The sequence below is a fragment of the Leishmania major genome, chromosome 26 (genome assembly GCF_000002725.2).
Source record: "Leishmania major strain Friedlin complete genome, chromosome 26".
In the NCBI taxonomy this organism is placed as follows: Eukaryota; Euglenozoa; class Kinetoplastea; order Trypanosomatida; family Trypanosomatidae; genus Leishmania; species Leishmania major.
Genome location: NC_007267.2, coordinates 759142 through 780000, shown reverse-complemented (window position 1 = coordinate 780000; position 20859 = coordinate 759142). Strand labels below are relative to the sequence as shown.

The window sequence follows — 20859 nt, the reverse complement described above, 5'->3', positions numbered from 1 at the left end:
GAGCCCCACATGGCACGCCTTGCCAAGGCAGCGCTGCCTTATAAGTCGTTGAGTGAGCATGTGGCCTAGTCTGCTCCTTCGAGAGTGCTGTGCTCGGCTTTGCCTATGAAGTAGTGGCAGCGATGATGGCAGGTAATGACGGTGATCCTGTGCGCTTTATACGCTATTGATCTACTTGTTAGTTGTCGAACGCTTCTGTGATGATGGACGAAGTGGGGTAAGCGAATTACGGCTACTCAGCGCCGTGACAAAGAGAGGGAAAGAGCGAGCCGCAGCTGTTGCTGCGGCAGCAGCAACAGCAAAAACCTGCGAAAGGAGGCACCGTGGCGTGAGTCGCCCCCACCACCCCGAACACTTCTTTGATGCGATGACTCATGTGCACACAAGCGAAGACACCCACAGAAAACAGAGCCAACAAAGGGATAGAAGGATAGAACCGGTGCTCGATAAACTGCACAGCGGACGACGACACCGACACCGAGACGAGCACGATTGCATCTTCTCTTCTTTCGGTTGTGTTTGCTTGTGTCTACATCCCCACTTGCGCCTCGGTGACGAGGAGGGTTAGGGTGCAATGAGAGGAAGGTGCCCATCGAAGCTGGTGCGGTGGCCTAGCGAGAGTGAGGGACGGGGATAAAGCCGTCGAAGTCTCTGGCAGCGGAGCGGGGCGCGAGGGGTAGGGGGTTGAAGAAGTGCCTTCAAAGCCCACACAGGTGATGGCAACTACGTGCGGTCATCAAGACAGGAAAACCAAGGCCTGGACCTTCCTCTCTCCACCGTGACCCCCCCCCACACACACACACACCTTCTCCCAGGACAACCTTTCGTGGCATCGTCTCTTGCGCATCTCATCGATGTCACGACGAGAAGGAGCGAGAAAAGGGACCGCCTTTTCCTCACCCCGCCCCCCCCCTCTCTCTCTCTCTCTCTCTCTCGCACCCCGTCAGCCGCACGGGCCCTCCTCTTCCCCCGCCAACGGGCAACGAAAATGTACAAAAAAGAACGAGAAGTACATGTGCGCACCGTGTGCGCTGCTGATCTACAACGCTCCGGAGCGCGTGTGGGCTGTTTAGTTGCTCTGCTTCCTTTTCTTGTTGGTTGGCCTACATTTTCCTTTGTTTGTTGTTTTGCTCGAGGGGGAGGAGGGATATCAAACCGAAGAAATTTGTTTGAGGGGCTCACGGCTTCGCAGCGTGTGTGTGACGCGTATGTGTGTGTGTGTGTGTGTGTGTGTGTGTGTGTGTGTGTTTTGCAAACAGAAGAGGATCACTCAAACAAACAAAAAGAGGGAGAGCTAATCATCATTATCATCATCACACACACACACACACATACGCATATGCATAAACGCGCGGATATATACCTGCCTATACATATTCACAATATGCATGGATTTATATATGCAGATATATATATATATATATATATATGCTGGCAACACTCATACTTACACAAGGGAGGGGGTGGGGGAACGCTTCTATTCTGCGTAGAGTACACGTTGCGCGCATGGCAGTTGGGTGTGTGTGGAGAGGTCGACGCTGTCGCGATTGACGGCGTTGAGTACACAATTATGCGTGTATGTACGTGCGTACGCGCGTGCCGCACGCGTGCTTGCTAGACAACCTCGAGAAGGAATGCACCCCGACGGCGAAATGGGGGGCACAACCAAACTACACCAAAACAACAACAACACATCAGCGACAGGAAACCGCAAAGGAGAGAGCAACCAAAACAACGACACACAATCCATATGCCCATCGTGCGCAATCCTCTCGACTCCCATCACAATCAAGGGGAGGGGAAGGCGAGGGGGAGAAGACAGGCACTTTCGGGGGAGGGAGGAGGGCAAGAGAGAGAGTTAGGGGCCCAGGATGGCCACACAAACAAATACGGACACTTGCGTCCTTGCGCTCTCTCTCCTCTCCCTTTCCCTCGCGAACTCTTCCCAGTGCGTCTCGTCGAGGTCTCTTACTGCTGATGCACGCGTGGTTGGCGGTACGGTGAGCGAAAGAGAAACACAGGCAGCCCATCAATTCGTTTTTTCTTTCTGTTCGACACGTGGAGCCAGTGAAGGTCGAAAAATGAGGGGTGCAGAAAGTTTAGAGAGAGAGACGCACATACAAAAACACGCACGCACAGAGAGAGATCGACAGGCATAAGAAAATAAACAGTAGAGAGAGATGGCGACAGAAAAACGGCGCCTCCCTCCCCCCCCACCACCACCACCATCGCACACGCACACACATACACATACACACTGAAAAGAGAAGAGAGGGGAGGGGAGGGGAGGGGAGGAGAGGGGAGGTCTTAAGTGACAGGCGGTACAGGAATGGAAACGCACACAGGAAGAGAAACAAATAAAGACACACACACACACACGCACCTATATAAATAAAGGCATCTTTCATGTACCGCACGGAAGAACAACAACAGAAAATGTTACTATCGCCCGCCACCCCTGCCATCACACCCTGTGGCCTGTGTCCACGCTCTTGCTGCGCGACAACACAAAGGCATTCCCTCGTAAAGACGGACTTGCAAAGAGAGAGAATGGAAAGGGAGAGAGACGAGGACGACGATGTAGTGAAAAAATGGCCTGCGCCTCATCATACAGCACGCATGCGCAGGCTCAGATGTACGGCGAACAATGTCGAGAGAGGTGACAGGCACCTACCCACACACACACACAAAAAAAGAGCAGTAGATAAACGACGCGCAGTACAACAGCGAGCGAGAGAGAGGGAGGGAGGGATGGGGGAGACATTCTGGTGATGAGGATGTCAATCCCTTTCAACTCATTGCGGAACGGCGGGCAAAAGGTGGGAACGGGAGGCTACTCGATATATACATATACATGTAAATATATGTGCTTCCTCAAGCGTGTCATTCTCTCACGAGCTCGCCAGCTAATAGACGCATACAGCCACAGCTCATCTACCGGCGCTCCCCTACGGCTATATCCGGGTCGTCTAGGACGAACCGCCTGCCGTCGAATCGAGCTATGCGCCGTACGGACTCCTGCCGTCCTTCCTCGTTCCTTCTTCCGATGCGTGCCGCACGATCGGCGCCACACAGAGACCCGGGTGGACTGAATGCCACAGTCCAGGCGGGACAGCCTCAGGGTCTGGGCGATGGCGGAGACGGTGGTGTCCCATCGTGCAGGCAGCAGGGCGTGGTCCAGGTGCATGCCGGATGAGCTCAAGGAGGAAGTCGGCCAGCCTCAGGCCAGGACCCTCTGAGACCCTTTACACCCTGTCTGTGTGCCATGTCTCTCTCCTCGTTGCTTCAAGTCGTGGCATGCCGTAGTATGACGTGGAGACTCTCCACACTGGAGTCTGGAGAACTCGATGGTGCTACTCGGGGAAGCTCTGATCATGCTTCCGGCATCTGTGCCTCATCAGTGCAGACCTGGTCGGATGTAGGAGATGCCGCATGCCTCGCACACGCGCACTAGGAGATTGATCGGTGTGCATCGCGTCCCGACTTTTCCGTCCATCGTCCGTGCTTTTCTGCCCTCTGCATGCCGTGACGGGATGTGGCACACAGTGTCAGCTGTGGATGGCAGCCCCTGCGCACAGTGCTCGCACTTCTGCATCCCGGGGCCTGTTCCAGGACGGCGGTGTTGTCGGAAGGGGAGACTCACTGCCTGCATCTGCCATTTCCGTCGCTGCCTCGGGGGCGTGTCGGGATGGCTTGCCCGCATGTGCCACGACAGGCGGGAAGCTGCTATGAGTCTGTGGAAGCAGGAGGGGCATTCCACCCTCTCCTGCATCTGCACGCCTCTGAAAAGAGTGGGCGCGCCCAAGCGAAAGGGGGCAGTGGATAGACGTGTACCTGCACACAAAGAATTCACAGCTTGTCCATCTGGGTGGGGGCATAGAGGGGCAGCGATAGGCATCCGATGGGGGAAGCCACATGCAGCGCGGGCGAGATGTGCGCCATCACAGCGTTGCTTACAAAATTATATCTGCAGATGGACGCGTACATCTGTTGGATCGTCAGCACAGATCGGAGGGAAATGGCACAAACTCGACCATGGTCGCAGTTCTCTCGGGCACAGCGCCAGTCCAGACCTGTCCGCCGACACTAAGAGTCCGCGACCGATACCCGAGGCCAGGCTGCAGCCTCGTGGCCTCCCCCACAGAGTGTGCATGGGGCCCTGATAGCACGGTGAGATGAGCAGCATCATCAGAGGGGGGACGCCACTTGAGCAACAATCAAAATAGAAGCGTAGTTTCGCACACAGGCACGTACACGGGCACAGATAGAAGGAGAAGGGTAGGGAGGGAAGAGATGAAAGAGGGGCCTAGCCATGACCGTCACGCCGGCAACATCACTAAAAGACGGACGACAACAGCCACGAGCGTCGGTGTGCTCTCATCGACAAAGAGAAAGTTACCCTCTAAAGTTCGGGAAACAAGAAGGAAAAACACACAGAAGACAGGTGCATGTGGAGTACAGGGAAGCGGCAAGAAAAAGGGGTCCAAAATGTGCTAATACAGGGCTCCATCTGCCGTTCAGCGGTGCTGTGTGTGCGTGTGTGTGTGTGTGTGTGTGTGTGTGTGTGTGTGTGTGTACATGTGTGCCCCTCTCTCTTTCCTGCGGCGCGTGGGTTGGGTTCGCCACAAGCAGGGGGGAGGGGAAGACAGAAGACACAGCACCGGCCGTACGAGTTGAACAAACCAACACGAAAACAACGAAAAAAAAAGGAGAGCGACGACGGCTCACGCGAGGCATCGATGAAACGAACAAAAAAAAGGGAGGAGGGGGGGGGCGAAAAGAGACGAGAGAAGTGAAATCACCGATACAGGAGAGAGAGGGGGGGGTAGAAACGACCAACCAACGCAAAACAAAAGAGAGAAAAACATACAAGACAACGAAGACGACGACGTGCACACGTATGCACATGCACACCAATAACAGGCAGACAGATCGAGAGAGGGACGAAGGCGCGCATGGGCAGATACAGACAAACCGCCATACACGCGCAGACCATCCCTCGCAACAGGCACAACCAATCAAACGGAAAGCGAATCCGCGATGCGACATCAAAACTGACTTTCCTTCGCGCGCACTGGTCCTCGTACAGCCGCTGACCATCCGCACTACTGTAGTCTCTCAAGCGCTGCTGTTTCTTGCTTTTCACTCTTGCATCTTCGTGCGATGGCTAGAGTTCACCCGCAACATTTTCCTACAGTGTAGCTTTCTTCGTAGACATTTTGAAAAACATCCTTGACGCGGACGACGACGTAGACAAAGTTACGGCAGAAGACGCCTTAGTGCTGGAGTAGACAGACGCCACCTCATTCTCGGCAGTCCCGCACGAAGTAGCCCACACCTCAGCTTCAGCAGCGGCGGCAGCAGAGCCGAGCCTGCTCCACAACTAATTCACCCTAGACATTTCAGACGACCTGGAAAGGCTGCCCGCGTCTGTGTTGGGGACTCCGGGCTGCCCCACGTTCTCAGCGGGGGCAGAAACGGAAGGAGCGGCAGGAGCGGCAGGAGCGGCGGCATCTACAGCGGGCTGTGGATTGTAGGACAAATTCATGTCGTGGCTGTGTACCTCCATCGCTGGCGCCGACTCCGTCATATCGTGCGTAGCCGCTCCCGTGTCGGTAAGATCTATACTCGTCTGTGTCGCTCCGGCAAGCTCATCCTCGCCCTTGTTCCGGTTACCCGCCACCGACGACGCCATGATGCTCACCGGCACCGCCGCACTCAGCGCCTCGCCTTCATCCTCGGCGTGCTGCTCAAAGGGGCCGCGCACAGTCACGTCGTCGTAGTCCTCTCGGAGAGGCGGAATCGTGATGAGGGCCTTGCGGTAGTCCTTGTGCGCTTTCACCTCGTCACTGAACTCCTCGTCAAGCGTGCCGTCGGCGTTGTAGTAGTCTGTCAGAATCTGCTTTATGCCCATGCCGGAGATCGGCGCCGGCCCATTCAAGCGCTGCTCCAGATCGTACGCCAGCTGCTGTTGGCTCGTGTTGAGAGGCGACGTCTTCTTGAACGTAACCTTCTCGTAGAACATGCAGAGGGCAGAAAAGCAGCCTTTGTTGACAAGATCCTGAAGCTGCTCATCGTCGAGATCGCCGCTGTGCTTCACGGTGAAGTCGATCAGCAGAGAGCCGCAGCAGGTATCGATGTCGAGCACGTAGCTGGCAGGGATGTTGAGCAAGGTGGACACGTCGTCGCAGAAGGCGGCGATCATCTCGCTGTAGCGCTCCGCGTCGCTGAGGATCGTCTCCCAGTCACCGGACATCTTGCAGTGCAGACGGGTGTAGCGGAACTCGGGACGCTTAATGGCCAGCGTGATCTCGCGTGCGCCGCGGCCGCAGGCGTACAGGTCGGCAATGCGGGACAGTGTTGCGTGGTGGCGGCGCTCAGCATCGGCAAGAAGCTTCTCCAGCTGCGCCAGCTCCTCCTCCTCTTCCGCTGTGAGCGACACTTTATTGCGCAGCTCGCTGATACGGCTCTTGAGCTCGGCAATCTCCTCCTCTTCGCGCTCCTTTCGGGCCAGCAGCTCCTCCATCTCCTCCGCGTCGTGGCGCACGTTGGTGCTGACAACAGCGTCGCGCAGGCGCTCCACCTGGGCGGAATTCAGGCGGACGTAGCCCTCCGCATCCTCCTCGGCTATGGGGCCGAAGTTGAGAATGACGGCCTCGCGCAGAATGATCTCCTGCACAAAGCGGCCGTCCGCGTCCGGGTAGGTGCGCTTGTAGAAGGTGGTGTCGGTCGGGTACGCGTCGAGCGGCATGATCGGCCTCGGTGCGTCATCGATGCCGAGAATGGCGTTCTTCATCTCCAGCATCTGCACCTCTATGGTGGAAATGCCCACGCGCATGTCGTTGATCTCGCGCAGCAGCGCACGCTGCTCCTGCTGCTCGGCAAAGCAGCTGTTGATCATCATCTCCTGCTCGCGAGCAGCCTCAGAGCAGCTGAGCTGCGCGTTGATCCAGGTGCGAACGTTCTTGTCGAGGATGACAACGTTGCTCGGGTTCGTGCTCTTCGCCGCAACTACGAGCGGGCGGGACGGGGACCGCGAGCGGGTGCCTGAGGGATGGAGCTTCTTCGAAGGAGCGCCCTCCACATCCTTGCCGGCGCACAGCGCAACAATCCGTTTACGGCGCGACAGCGACATGGGGGTGGCAGTGCAGTCCCAGCCCAATATGCGCTCCATAAAATCCTGGCGGTGCATCACCTCCTGGATGTGCTCCCACTTAGTGACGCTGTCTTCGTAGAGGATGAGCATGACGGAGCGCATCACGCCGAGAATCTCGGCGGATGGAAGGTAAGAGCTGCGCAGCGCACCCCACTCCTTCACCGGGACTTCGCGGAGACGGCGACGGGCATTGTCAAGATTCTCCAGCGACGCCGTCACTTTATCGCCGGTGGCCATCTGACGCGTCACTGTCTGGTCGCGCGCGGCGAGGAGGCGCTGCGTCGCGGCCTTCTCCTTTGCGGACTCCTGGGCGAGGTTCTCCCGCAGTGCCTCGCGGTTGTGCCAAATATCCATCTTCTGTGTCTCCGCAGCCTTCTGGCGAACCATCTGCTCGGAGATGGGGTCCTGCGTCACCGTCGTCTCATTAACCGCGTCGAAATGGGCGACCTTGACGGTGAGCGCCGTCGGCAAGGCGATCACCTTGCCGAGGGACAGCTTCCACTCCTTGCTTGGCGAGATGCGCTGAAAGCCAACAAAGTCGCCAACGCGCAGGTCGGTGCGGCCGCCCAGCACCACGGCGCTGGACGGGGTCGCCTCCGATGCGAGCGGTACCTCATGAAGGCTCATCTCGCTAAATGAGATTTCAGACATTTTTTTGTGTGCGATCGGGTCGTGCGTCACGTGCGGGTTTTGTGGGGTGCGGGGTGGCGTATGTCGGTATCTCACGCTTCCCTTCCTCTCTCTTCAAAACAGGCGAGTTTGGCGGCGATGGTGGTGACGGGAAATGACCACAGGCAATCCAGCCAGCGGAACGTGCGCTTGTGTGAGGGGCGGAAGCGAAATACGAGGGCGGGAGCTCCCCCGTAACAAAAATCAATCGTGTGTAGGTGGTGTGACGTCCGGAGGAGATGTGCGCCACAGGAGGCCGAGAGGGGGAGGAGGCCGTTATACTGCTGTGGGAAGAGGAGGAGAACCGAGATGCACACACAAACACACACAAAAACAAAAACAGACACGAGTGTGGGTAAACCTGCGTGGGCAGTCGTGCGAAGTGATGCAGTCACCACGACAAGCGGTTTGAGATGGATGATGGTCGTGACAGTGGCGGTGGTGGTGCAAGAAAGAGGGGAGTTGGTAGAGAGAGAGAGAGAGACGCATGGACGGGAGCGGTGGCAGCTGAAGAGGAACGCAAAAAAGAAGGAAAAGGGGGAAAGAGGGCACGACTGCACCGCGTCGCACAGCAATCGTGCGGCACACGAGTGCAGGATACCGTGGAGAGGGTTCAAGAGGACTCCGCTTGATTAGACAGACATGAAAGGCAGCGCTCGAGGTGAGCTCGATTTCACAATGACTACACAGCACGCCGAGATAGACACAATAGACGGAAAGACAAGATAGACATACCAAACATAGGACAGCCTCGATCCGCCCTCTCTCACTCTACATGCGCGGTCCGGTTCGTATACCGCGGGTCCCCTGTACAGCTCGGCCCTTGTGTTGGAGACGGCTGAGTGGGGTGGAGAATGTAGGGGGAGACTGGCCCGCCGTTGATTCCTTTGCTTTCATTCGAGAGGTGGACTAGAATCGCTTTTGTATGCGGAAGACGTGGAAAGTCACGCATGGCATCACCCATCGTGAGCACGATGCCTCCCCCGACTCTGCGTTTCGCGCAGTGTGTGCCTACCCCGCTTTATGCTTGGAAACGCAAGTTAGTGAGCGATTCGGAACGAAGGGCTGCGGGAAGCAAAAAAAAAAAATTCAGAACAGGAAAGAGAAATGGGTGGAGGGAGACAAGTACGGCACCGACACACAACACACAACACATAACAGCGACATGCGAGTATGTGCCGTACAAACCACAAAACAAAATGAAAGCATGCGAAGCGCACGCTCTAACATACGCGCCAATATCACGAGAAACACACACATACACAGGAGGGATGAGGAGCCACGCACCTCGCCCCACCCGCAGCTGCGGCCACTGCGGCTGCTACACCAGCGCGTACGGGGGGGGGGGGGGGGGGGAAGGGACTTCAATGAAACGAAGAGGCAGCGCACGCGAGATTCTCGTTGTAAGACGAAAAAAAAAAAAAACAAAAAAACAAACGGGGAAAGCGGCCGAGACATGCTAATACGGCTGTTGTGGCGCCCCTCTACGAGACAAGGTCAGATACGCTCCCACGTGCACACCGCCTCATCTACGTCCCTCACCCTGCCGTCTCATCTGCACACGGAAGCAGAGAAGGGAGGGGGTGGGGATGTAGAGGCAACAGACTGTAGAAGATGCGGTTGCACAGCTGTGGTATGTGCGAGGAGAGACATGCGTGCCTACATGGGGTATTTGGGTTGTTGCTGCGAAAATGAAAAGACAACGCAACAAAAGAAGTCGACCGCGAGTCCAGGCGTGGGCGGCAAGGAGAATGGAGAAAGGAGAGAGGGAGGGAGTACCCGTGTGCCGTCCGCAGGAGACAGAGCGCGAAACGCACAAAACACAAGACGCCACAAACCTTGCAAGAAGACAAACAGAAAAAAAAAACAACTGGTGCACATGCATACGCTAGGGTTTCCCACCGCCCGAGACCAACCGAACACCTTTCAACTAAGCGGAGGAAAGACGTACACGTGATGCATCTCATGTCGTGTCATGCAATGCGCGGGGAGCTGTTATCTACTCTTACTAGCGCGCTGCGCCTCCTCGGCCTGCTCCACCTGCTCCATGTACATGTCACGCTCGCGGCGAGCATCGGCGAGGGCCTTGCGCAGATATGTCACGGTGTCCTGAAACTCCACACCCTCCTCTGCTACAAGCTGCTGAGTCCGTCGGCGCGACAAGCTACCTCCGCTTCCATTTTTGCGGCTCTTCAATAAAGCACGGCCGTTCGCCTCCTCGCAGGACATGTACAGAGCCCACACCTTCGGGTAGGCGTAGTTGTTCGTCATCTGCGTCGCCTTCGCCTCCGAGATCGTCAGCCCTCGCACGCGGAAGCGCACGATGAGGCTGCCCAGAGCGATGTCCTCAACGAGCACCTTCGAGGCATGAGTGCGCAGCACATTCGCGGTGTCCTCCTTGAAGGCATCCTCGACAAGCGTCGGGCACGCCTCCATCGCAACGTCCCAGTGAACGCCGACGAAGTGTTTGACCATGACCTCCGATATGTCGGCTACGAGAGCAGCCTCCATCTCGTCGTAGAGGGCCCAGACATTGTCGTAGGAATGTTCATCAATCTTTTTGCGCAGCTCAGCCTCGGCCACCGTTGCCTCATAGCGGGCACTGAAGTGCACCAACAGCAGCAACTTGCTCACAACGCACTCGCGGATGTGGATATCCCCCAGAGCAGCGCCGATGGACTTGGCAGTGTCAGCGCGGAAAGCATCCGCCAGCTCCTGCGTGCGCGTCTTTACGATAGGCTCCCAGAGCTCCCCTTCGAAGCTGACACTCAGCGCAACACGCGTGTACCCCGCCGGCAGTTCAGTCTCGTCGGCTATGTCGACAGTAATCACTTCCTCTTTATGCACTGCGCGACCCTCTGCATCACCGCCCTCGCCCTTTTCGCTACGGCGCACGCGCGCAAGATACAACGCCATCAGCTCCGGGAAGTCGTGTGCACAGACCCTCTCGTTGATCTCGGCATCCTCCATGTCGCAGTTGCGCACCTTGTAAGTCATGACAAGGCTGCCCAGGCAACAGTCCACTACAACGACCTCCGACTTCGACACGTGCACGGTGTCCGCCACACCCTTTCGGAAGGCGTCCTTAGCGTCCTCTGGGCAGCCCTCCAGCACGAGGTCCCAGTCATCGCCGTCGAAGAGACGCTGCAGCTGGCCAGACTCGCGGTCGCCTGTTCCGCCAAGGGCGCCTTTCAGGTCGCTCTGGCTGTATGGCCGCGTCTCGTACAGCGCCCACAACTCCGCGAACGGGTGGTTCTTCAGCGTCTGCTGGATCATCTGGTGATGCTGCATTAGCGGGTGCGTCACGTTCGCGCCGAGCACGATGCCGTCTGCTGACTTCTCCATGTTGATGTTCTGGATGTCCGTCGGCTTGATTCCCAGCGCATCCGCGACACCCTTCGCGAAGGCCTTGCACATCGCCTCCTGCTTGATCGACCACACGTAGTCCCAGTCCTCACCCTCAAACCCGCAGTCCTCCAGGGTCGTTATCTCATCTGCGACGCGGTAGTGGCCCCAAACGCTCGGGTACGGGTACGTCTGCAGCGTATGCTCAATGTCCTCTCCGCTCGTGTTCGCGAGGTTCACCATGTAGTCCACATCCATGCCCGTGCCCGTCGTGCGGATGTCGCCCACATCCACATCACCCGGACGCATGTTCACGGCAGCGGCCGTATCCTCGCGGAACGCCCGCACCAAGCCATCCTTGTCGCTTCCGATTACACTCGCCCAGTTCAAGCCGTCGAAGTGCTTCGTGCCATGCAGTGGCCCACTCTCAGGGCAGTACAGCGCCCACACGCACCCGTACTCGTACTTGGTCAGCTCCTCGTGGATCAGTTCATCGTCCTGCAGCGGTGAGTGGCGCACCACGACCGTAGCGGACAGCCCAGTCGGCTCCACCTTCGTGCTTACGCTCACTACGTCGTCCGCTGGCAGGTCTAGCGCACTCGCTGTTTCCTTGCGGATCGCCTCCATCACTTCCTCGCGTTTGCCTGCCATCACAGCGTCCCATTCCTCGCCCTCGAAGTAGATGATGTGCTCTGTGGAAACGGACTCAGCCGGGTTGTATGGCCGCGTCTCGTACAGCGCCCACAACTCCGCGAACGGGTGGTTCTTCAGCGTCTGCTGGATCATCTGGTGATGCTGCATTAGCGGGTGCGTCACGTTCGCGCCGAGTACGATGCCGTCTGCTGACTTCTCCATGTTGATGTTCTGGATGTCCGTCGGCTTGATTCCCAGCGCATCCGCGACACCCTTCGCGAAGGCCTTGCACATCGCCTCCTGCTTGATCGACCACACGTAGTCCCAGTCCTCACCCTCAAACCCGCAGTCCTCCAGGGTCGTTATCTTCTCCTTCCCCTCGGGCTTTATGTGGGTCGTCGCGGTCGCGCCCTCGTCCTCAGCGCGTATGCGACGACGGTACAGATCCATCACCTCCGGTAACTCGTCCTCCTCCATGCGCCGCTCGATCTCCCTGTCCTCACACGGCGGGTCTATGACCTGGTACTTGACGATCAGGCTGCCTATCTCTGTGCTGATGATGCGCACGCTCTGCTTCGGCACACCCAGCACACGCGCCGCCTCCGCGCGGAAGGCGTCACCCAGCTCCTCAGGACAGCCCTCGACAACAATGTCCCAATCATCGCCCTCGAAGCGGCGCTCGAGGATGGCAGACTCGCCCTCGCCGGCACCGCTAAATCTGACCGCGTCTTCCTCGCTGAGGGGAGTGATAGGCGCATCTTCGTAAAGTGCCCACACACGCTCGTACGGGTAGCGGCTCAGCTGCTCCTTGATCAGTTCCTCGTCCTGCAGCACCGGGTGCTGGATGTTGAGGCGAACGACTAGTAGATTTCCGTTCTCGAAGCTAGTCGTGATCGCCGTGATGTCGTTCGGCGTCACTTCGAGGGCCTCGGACGCGTCGAGCATGATGGCCTCCTCGAGCTGCTTTGGCTGCGTCTCAATTACCTTGTTCCACTCATCGCCCTCGAAGCCGATCTCATGCGCTGTCACCTCGTTCTCCTCCGGGTTGTACGGGTGATCAATGTACAGCTCCCACACCGGTATATACTCGCACTCGGCGAGTCGCTGGTTCACCTCCTCCGCCGACTGTTCCTTCGGGTGCTTCACCTCAAAGGTGGTCAGCAGCGCCGCCTCGTTGGCCTCGAGGACGATGTTTGTAATGTACTCGTCTGTCAGGTCTAGGGATTCGCCAGTGCACGTGCGAAAGGCCTTTTCCAGTGCCTCTTTCTTGGCAGACACAATGTATACCCAGTCCTCGCCGTCAAAGCCGACCTGGTGCGAGGTGACGACCCAACTCTGGTTCGGGTCCTCGGCGTAGAGCTTCCAGACCTCCTCGTATGGGTAGCGGGTAAGCTGCTCCTGCAGGAGCTCGTTATCCTGGAAGATGTGGTGGGTGACGGTCGTGCGGATGAACAGGCACTCCTCGGCGCAGTCGGCCGAGTCGATGCGCACGTCAGACGGCTCGACCTCGAGCGCCGCCGCCGTGCCCTGCTTGAAGCGCTCCTCTAGCTCCTCGCGCTGTGACTCCAGCACGGTCGCCCAGCCCGGCCCCTCGAAGCAGATATTGTGCGTCGTCTCCGTAACCTCCGTAGGGACCCAGGGGTGGTAGCCGTAGAGTTCCCAGACGGGCTCGTACGGGCACGTGGCGAGCTGCCTCTTAATCTCCTCCTCACTCAACCTCGCCGGATGTGTAAGCTCGAAGTCCACAATGAGGCTGCCCGACGTGTACTTGGTATTCGTAATGTGCTCCGGACGCACATGGAATAGGTCCGCGGTGCAGCCGACAAAGGCCTCTTGCAGCTCCGGCATCTTGTCCTGCACGACGTACACCCAGTCCTCGCCGTCGAAGCCGACCTGGTGCGACGTCGTCACCCAGTTGCCTTCGTCTTCCTCGTAGAGCGCCCACGTGTTCGGGTAGCCGTACTCCTGCTGCGTCTCCATAATCTGCTCGCTATCGCACGCCTCGCTCGTCACGTTGTAGCGCACCTCAAGACCCTCAGCGTTGGCGCGGACGGACTTGACCACGACACTCTGCTCATCCGCTTTCAGGGCGTCAGCCACGTCCTTCGCGAAGGCCGCCCTCACGTCATCCTCGCGGAAGGCAACAATTTCCTCCCAGCCTGTGCCGTCGAACGTCTTCTGGTAGTTGTCCAGATCCTCCTCGTCCGGGTACATCTCCCACATGGACGGGTAAGGGTAGTCCTCCACGGTCGCCTGCGTCGCCGCTTCGTCGGACGGGCAGTCGCGCACGCTGTACTGCACCTGCAGCGCGTACGGACCCACCTTCATCTCCTTCACCTTCACCTGCTCATCGCTCACGCCGAGGGCGTCGGCCGTGTCCTTCACGAACGCCTTCTCCAGCTCCGCGCGCTGGTTCGCCATTACAAAGCCCCACTCGTCTCCGTCGAACACCTTCGGCGGCATCGCCTCAAGGTCCTGCAGCACCGGCGTTGCGTCCTCGGCCTCAGCGTGTGTGCAGCGACGGTACAGATCCATCACCTCCGGTAACTCGTCCTCCTCCATGCGCCGCTCGATCTCCCTGTCCTCACACGGCGGGTCTATGACCTGGTACTTGACGGTCGGACTAACGATCTCTGTGCTGATGATGCGCACGCTCTGCTCCGGCACACCCAGCACACGTGCCGTACCCGCGCGGAAGGCGTCACCCAGCTCCTCAGGACAGCCCTCGACAACAATGTCCCAATCATCGCCCTCGAAGCGGCGCTCAAGGATGACAGACTCGCCCTCGCCAAACACGCTGAGGGCGTGCGCCGGCGCGCTCTTCTTGTTCACCTCGTACAGGCTCCACGTAACTGGGTAGTCGAAGCTCTTCGCTGCCTTGCGCGTCGCGTACGCGGACTGGCCCTCTTCACGAACAATACCATACTCAACGGTCATGCCCTTCTTGCTCGTCTTGATGTCACGTATCGTCACGCATGCCGGATCGACACGAGTGGCGACAGCCACGTCCTCCGTGAAGGACTCGCGCACCTGCTCCGGCATCTCCGCGTTGATCGCATCCCACGCCTCTCCGTCGAACGTCTGGGACAGCTTCCGCGTGCCCTCGGCCTCCTCCGCGATGACGAGCTGGTACAACGCCCACACTTCCGGGTAGGGGTACTCCTGGGTGTCCGCACGCACCTCGGCACGCTGCTGCGTGTCGCCAACGTTGTAGGAGACAAGCAGGCGGTTCTGGTCGGTGTCGACCGAGCGGGGGTCGACGTCGCAGGGCTCGGACTTGACGGCGTTCGCCGTGTCTGTGCAAAATGCTTCTGACACCTCTGGCCGCGCCGCGTGCAGCACCGTCTCCCAGTGCTCGCCCTCAAAGCTCTTCTGGTAGGTCGCGCCGACGGCCTCCGCCACAAGGCGGTCGTACAGCGCCCACGTGTTGGGGTAATGATAGTCCTCCGCCATGGCATCGACCTCGTCGCCATCCAGCGAGCAGTCGAGCACGGTGTAGGGAACCGTCAGTCCCTTCTCATAGCGGATCTCGTCGGGGATTACCTGCTGCGGCGCAATGCCCAGCGCGTCGGCGGTGTCCTCAGCAAACGCCTGTCTGATCGCTTCCTCGGCCCCGGGCATGATGTCAGCCCACCGCTCGCCGCGGAAGCGCACCTGGTGGATCGGCACCGCCTCGTCCAGCCCAGCAAGCCGCTGGTACAGGGCCCACACAGCAGGGTATACGTAAGCGTCCACTTGCTCCTGCACTACCTCGGGGTCATGGCCCTTGTCCAGCATCGAGTAGTCCACCGTCAGGCCTTCATCCGCGTCAGCGCGAATGTCGTGAACGACAATCTCGTCCTGCAGCACACCGGTTGCGGCGCTTGTGTCCGCCAGGAAAGCGGCCTCGATCTCGCCATGGTGCTCCGGGGTGATGTCGGCCCAGCGGTCGCCGCCGAACTTCATCTGATGCTCTGGACCATCGTCCTCCTCCACGTCCTCCTCCACGTCCCCCTCCACGTCCTCCTCCACGTCCTCTTTCACGTCCCCCTCCACGTCCCCCTCCACGTCCCCCTCCACGTCCCCCTCCACGTCCTCCTCCACGTCCTCTTTCACGTCCCCCTCCACGTCCCCCTCCACGTCTTCCTCCACGTCCTCCTCCACGTCCTCCTCCACGTCCTCCTCCACGTCCTCCTCCACGTCCTCCTCCACGTCCTCCTCGTCCTCCTCATCGTAGAGTGACATGACCTTCGGAAACTCGAACGTCTTCACGCGCTCCTGCAGCTCTGCGTCAGAGCGCTGGCCGTCGTGCTGGGCCGAGAAGTCGACGATAAGGCTCCCGACCTTGAGGCTTTCGATAATGATCGAGTACGGCGGCACTTTCAGGCACTCGGAGGAGTCCTCTGTGAAAGCAGCCGCCATGGCCTCGCGCTTGCGGCCGAGAATGCAGTGCCAGTTCCTTCCCTCAAACGTGCGCTGAAGCTTCGACGTCGCCTCGGCGGCGCCTATGCCGACCTTGGCCGTGTCGCTCGCCTGCGGCGTCGGAATCGGCGTGGGTTCGCATTCGGCAGCGTTGCGCTGGCGCTCTTCCAGAATGTCCTCGTCTTTACGCACCGTGTGGTCGGTCTCGTTGTCGTTCTGCTTGAGCATGTCCTCCTCGAGTGCATCGTCCTCGCCCTCGCTGTCGCCATGAATCGTCTCCAGGGCCTGCTGGGAGCGCATAAGGGCTTCATCCAACATACGGATCTGCGGCTCGCTCAAGTTGTAGCCCTCCCCCTGCTCCTGCGAGGTGACGCCGCCGAAGTTGCAGACGATATTCTTGCGAAGCACAATGATGACGCGGTCTGTCGGCTTCCATGCGTAGAAGGCTGGACGAAGATACTCCTTCCCCTCTCGAGCTGCGAAGCTCTCGCCATAACGGTCGCTGATCGAGATGCGGCGGCGCGAGCGTGAGGCACTCGGGCTCTGCGAGAGCAACGCGACGGAGCTGCCGTCGCTGTTGCGCTGGTTGCATAGGCGCAGCTGATCGTCCAGGTCATCCATGAGCTCCTGATATTCTGATATGCGCTCCTGTTGCTCGCTAATTTGCTTCAGCACACCGCGCAGCTCTTTCTGGCGTGCAATTTTCTCCTGCTCAACGTTTTCCCGCTGCGACTGGGCCTCGCCGCTGTCGAGCTGAGCCAGAACCCAGTAGTAGATGGGGCCCACCGCTACACTACCCTGCATGGCGCGGTCATAGCGAAAGCTCTTCTTGCTCACGCACTCCTGCAGAATGTAGTCACGGCGCTCAGGGGAGAGCTGCTTACCGGGGTCATAGCTTGTAATGCGGCGCTTGAAGTAGAAGTCACGCAGCACTCGCTGCATAAGCGGCCACGTGCGGGCCTTGTCCTCGGAGAGCAGCAACATCACGGCGCGAATTATTACCGACACCATCTTGGGTGGAATACGGTACGACTTCAGCTCCTGCCAGTTGCGATCGGAGATGCTCTCGACGTCCTCGCGCGCAGCGTCGCGGACAGCCTTCGACTCCGCCACGTACCTGTCAGCATCGGCGATCTTCTGAATAATGGCAGCGCGGCGGTCGCGCAGCTGTTCCGTGAGGTCCTCGGCCTGGTCAATGCTCTTCTGGAGTTCCTCCTTCACCTGGGCAATGCGATCCATCAGCGCCACGGTCTCCGGGTCTGTCGGGGTGTCGCCCTCGCCGTAGTACTCGAACCGCTGCTTCTCCCACAGGCGGATCTCGACATCGCGCAGGTACGGCGGCGTCTCGACGGAGCCCAAGATCCAGTGCAGCTTGCCATCCTTCATGTGATGGGTGAGGATGGTGACAAAGTCGCCCACGCTGAGGTGCACCAGCTCATTTTCGTTGGCACTGACTGCGGTCATGGTTGTGGGAGAAAAGGGGTTGTGGCTGACCGACGCAATGTAATGGTACGTAACAGAGAAACACAAAAAGGGGGAGATTCGCTGTGCCCCAAAGCCGGGAAGAGGGAGGGCGAGGGAGAGGGAGGGTGAGAGACCGCACTAGTCAAGTGCGCTGATGCCAAACCGTAGCAGGGCACACGATAAATCTCTTCAAACAGAACACGTGAGGAGGAGGGGGATGAGATATGGGAAAGGAACACACACACACGCGCGCGCAAAAAAAAAAGATGGAGCAGGAGGGCGACAGGTGGGAAATGCTATAAGTAGAGATCAAACACACGCGCGAAACAAAAAATGATAGCACAGACTCGCGCGCGCAACCGAAGGAGGGGGTGGGAGGAGGGAGGAAGAGAGAGGTTACAACACCGAAGGCGACCTCCAGGAGGACCTCGAACACCAAAAACAACGCAAACCTACAACACAAAAACAAAAACGGTGAAATCAGGTCAAACCGAAAGAGAGAGAGACGGTGGTAAGATAATCACTTCTCGGTAAACAGACTTCTACGCTGTGCACGGGTATGGGTTCGCGTTGGTGCTGTTCTCTATTGAGTAGCCCGTGTGATTTGATTGATTGAGAGTGTGCGTCTCAGTCGGGGAGGAGGGGGAGAGCGTTGCCTTTGGTATTGCTTGTTTTTGATGTGCAGACCTCCCCCTCTGTTTTCTCTGTCTTCTGAGCTCAAGCGTGCGCACACACACACACACGCACACTCGCGAGAAGGAAAGTAGGAAAGGAAGTTCACTTCGCTCTCAGCAACGCCGTAGAAGGCAAGGCTTACCGCTCGGTCAGCGAATGTAAGCGTGCTTGACGCTGCCTGGTATGTGAACGGGAAGACGTGTGTGCGCGCGGAGATGGAAAGGAGAGGGTGGTGGAGGGGTGTGGGTGTCCGTGCTCGAGTAGCGGCAGTAGAGCGTCCGTGTACACTGTATTGGCGAAGGCGAGCGAACAAGCACCACAAGCAGAGAGAGAGAAGGGGGGGGAAGAGGATGAAGGGGGCAAGCGTGGGGAGGGGAGAGAGAGAGAAAGGAAAGAGGGTGGGGGCACAAAGCACCCCAACACCAACAAACAAGATGGTACACACTCGACACGCCTCTTTCTTTTCCTCTTGTGTGTATGTGTATGTAGCTGGTGGAGAGAGTAAAGAGATGGGCGATGGAGTGGAACGAGGAGCACGGAACGCACGTGCTGAAGCGAGTGTCGTCTCTGCGGCGTTTTCGCTTTTTGTCTCAACTTTCGTTGGTGTGCCCTTGTTCACCACCACGCCGATGTGCGTACGCGATACGCGAGGGGGGGGGGGGGGGGTAGATCTCCAGCCCAGGGAAAGGAGGAGGAGTGGGGGGAGGGGGGGGGGGTTACAACCGAAACAAGAAGAGGAGAGGAAAAGAGATGGAGAGTGGGAACACAAGAGTGGCCCAGATAGAAGAGAACGCCACACACGCACGCACACGCCGTGAAAAAAAAAAAGAAACAGAACAATGTTGGTGAGGTAAATGTGCCTGACCACGAAAGAAAGAAAAGGGAGAAAAGATAGACGCGGAGTGGATCACGCAGCAGACAATGCAAAGGGTGGCAGAAGGTCACACGAAGGGTTATGGCAAATCACTCGTAAAAGGACGAGAAGCTGATGATAATGATCTCGGGACGCTTAGAAAGGGAGGGGGAAGGGGGTGTTTGGTCACAATCTTGTGTTTGCTTGCTTTTTTCTCTGAGTTGGAGGTGGGGCGTGAGTGAGTGTGTGTGTGTGGAGGGGAGGTGGGAAGAACGGCGGAGGGAAACTACACAACTGCGGTACGCGTTTTTCTGCATCGTGAAGTTGGCGTACGGCGTTTGTTGGTGCATGCGTGTTTCGTTAGGTGTCGGACGCCGGTAAGACGAGTGCCAGCAAAGCGAGGGAGGGAGGAGTAGAGGAGAAGGGAGTGAAGGCGGAGTGAAGGAGAAAAAAAAGGGTGTGGGCGCACCGAAGAGCAACGGCGCCGTCCTCGCGAGGGGGGGTCAATAAGAGGTGCACTGCGTAACCGATGAGACGCACACGCACCAGCACACGCCTTGCGTGGGACAACATATTCCATCTGCGTTCTTTTTACTTTGTTGTTTGCTAGCGTGCACGTGTGCTGCTCACCATGCCCTGCCGCCACCCTTTCTGCACTGCGTCCCCTTCGGTCGTCTCCACTGCGGTGTTGGCCAGTACAGCTGCGAGGAGCCCATAGAGCGTGCTCGCAAACATCCGCAATGCCGGCGACCCAGTCATAAACACCGGTAGCTCTCTCGGGCCGCTCTTTGGATCCACCGATTTGATTGATAAAAGCAGCCAGCACACAGTTTCTTCAGCATAAGCAGCTTGCATTTTTGCCATCCCCCGCGACCCTGTCGCACACCAGGCTCCCTTCGCGATGATAGCGTCGGGCCAGAAGAAGCTGAAAATGTAGCCCACGTCTTTCTGCGCGCGTGCCTCGATGACGCCGAGTTCGTCGAACTCAGCTTTAGCTGCTATCCACCCTCGGGGCGGCAGCGACCCAGGTATCCAACGGCTGCGTGGGAATATGGGAAAATAATCACGCCCATGCAGCGACCCTCCTCTCACTGCCATTTGCGCCGCTGAGGCACACGAAGGCTTCAGTAGTTTGCGGCGTGGCAACAGGGGGCTCTGAGGCATGTGTGCCCGCAAGATCGAGTCGCGCCCGACATTCGGAGCCTTGCCTTACCTGAGGTCATCGTCGGCGAGGCGTAGCGCCACTCCCCGCGGCTTTGTCCGCTGCGTCGAAGGAGGGCGCGCGGCTGCGCGCTTGAAAGGAGTGGAGAAAGCAAAGGGGGAGGAAAGGGAGAGAGATGTGAGGTGCCATGTCGAGGCGGCAGCGGGGCGAGACGCAGGAGCTGCGCTTCCCGTTTCGGTCCCTTCTTCTCGGTGTCACTGTCGTTCCCCTCTCTCTTTGGGTTCCACCACTCTCGTCTTGATGCCTCCCAGGGGCTCCCCCCGCGCGCCGCCGCCGCCGCCTTCCCCAAGAAGGAAAAAAACGTAAAGGGCGGGAGGTAGAGCAGGCGCCACACACCACACACCACACACACACACACACCTGTCGTCGGCGTCGCATCCACCGCCATCGGTCACCCCATCCTCGCGGCCCGCTTGTAATTCGACCGACGCTTCTGCCGCT

At 58.6% G+C, this 20859-nt stretch overlaps 2 protein-coding genes across 2 annotated transcripts; both read right to left on the bottom strand.

Annotated features, from left to right (window-relative positions):
• Positions 1 to 5383: 5383 nt before the first annotated feature.
• LMJF_26_1960 (conserved hypothetical protein) lies at positions 5384 to 7807 on the bottom strand (the record flags this gene model as incomplete). Its single annotated transcript, XM_001684150.1, has 1 exon — positions 5384 to 7807. The coding sequence occupies one exon, from the start codon at positions 7805 to 7807 to the stop codon at positions 5384 to 5386; it is 2424 nt and encodes an 807-aa protein (XP_001684202.1).
• A 2013-nt stretch (positions 7808 to 9820) lies between these two features.
• On the bottom strand, positions 9821 to 17668 carry LMJF_26_1950 (putative mitotubule-associated protein Gb4; the record flags this gene model as incomplete). Its single annotated transcript, XM_001684149.1, has 1 exon — positions 9821 to 17668. The coding sequence occupies one exon, from the start codon at positions 17666 to 17668 to the stop codon at positions 9821 to 9823; it is 7848 nt and encodes a 2615-aa protein (XP_001684201.1).
• Between the last annotated feature and the right edge of the window lie 3191 nt (positions 17669 to 20859).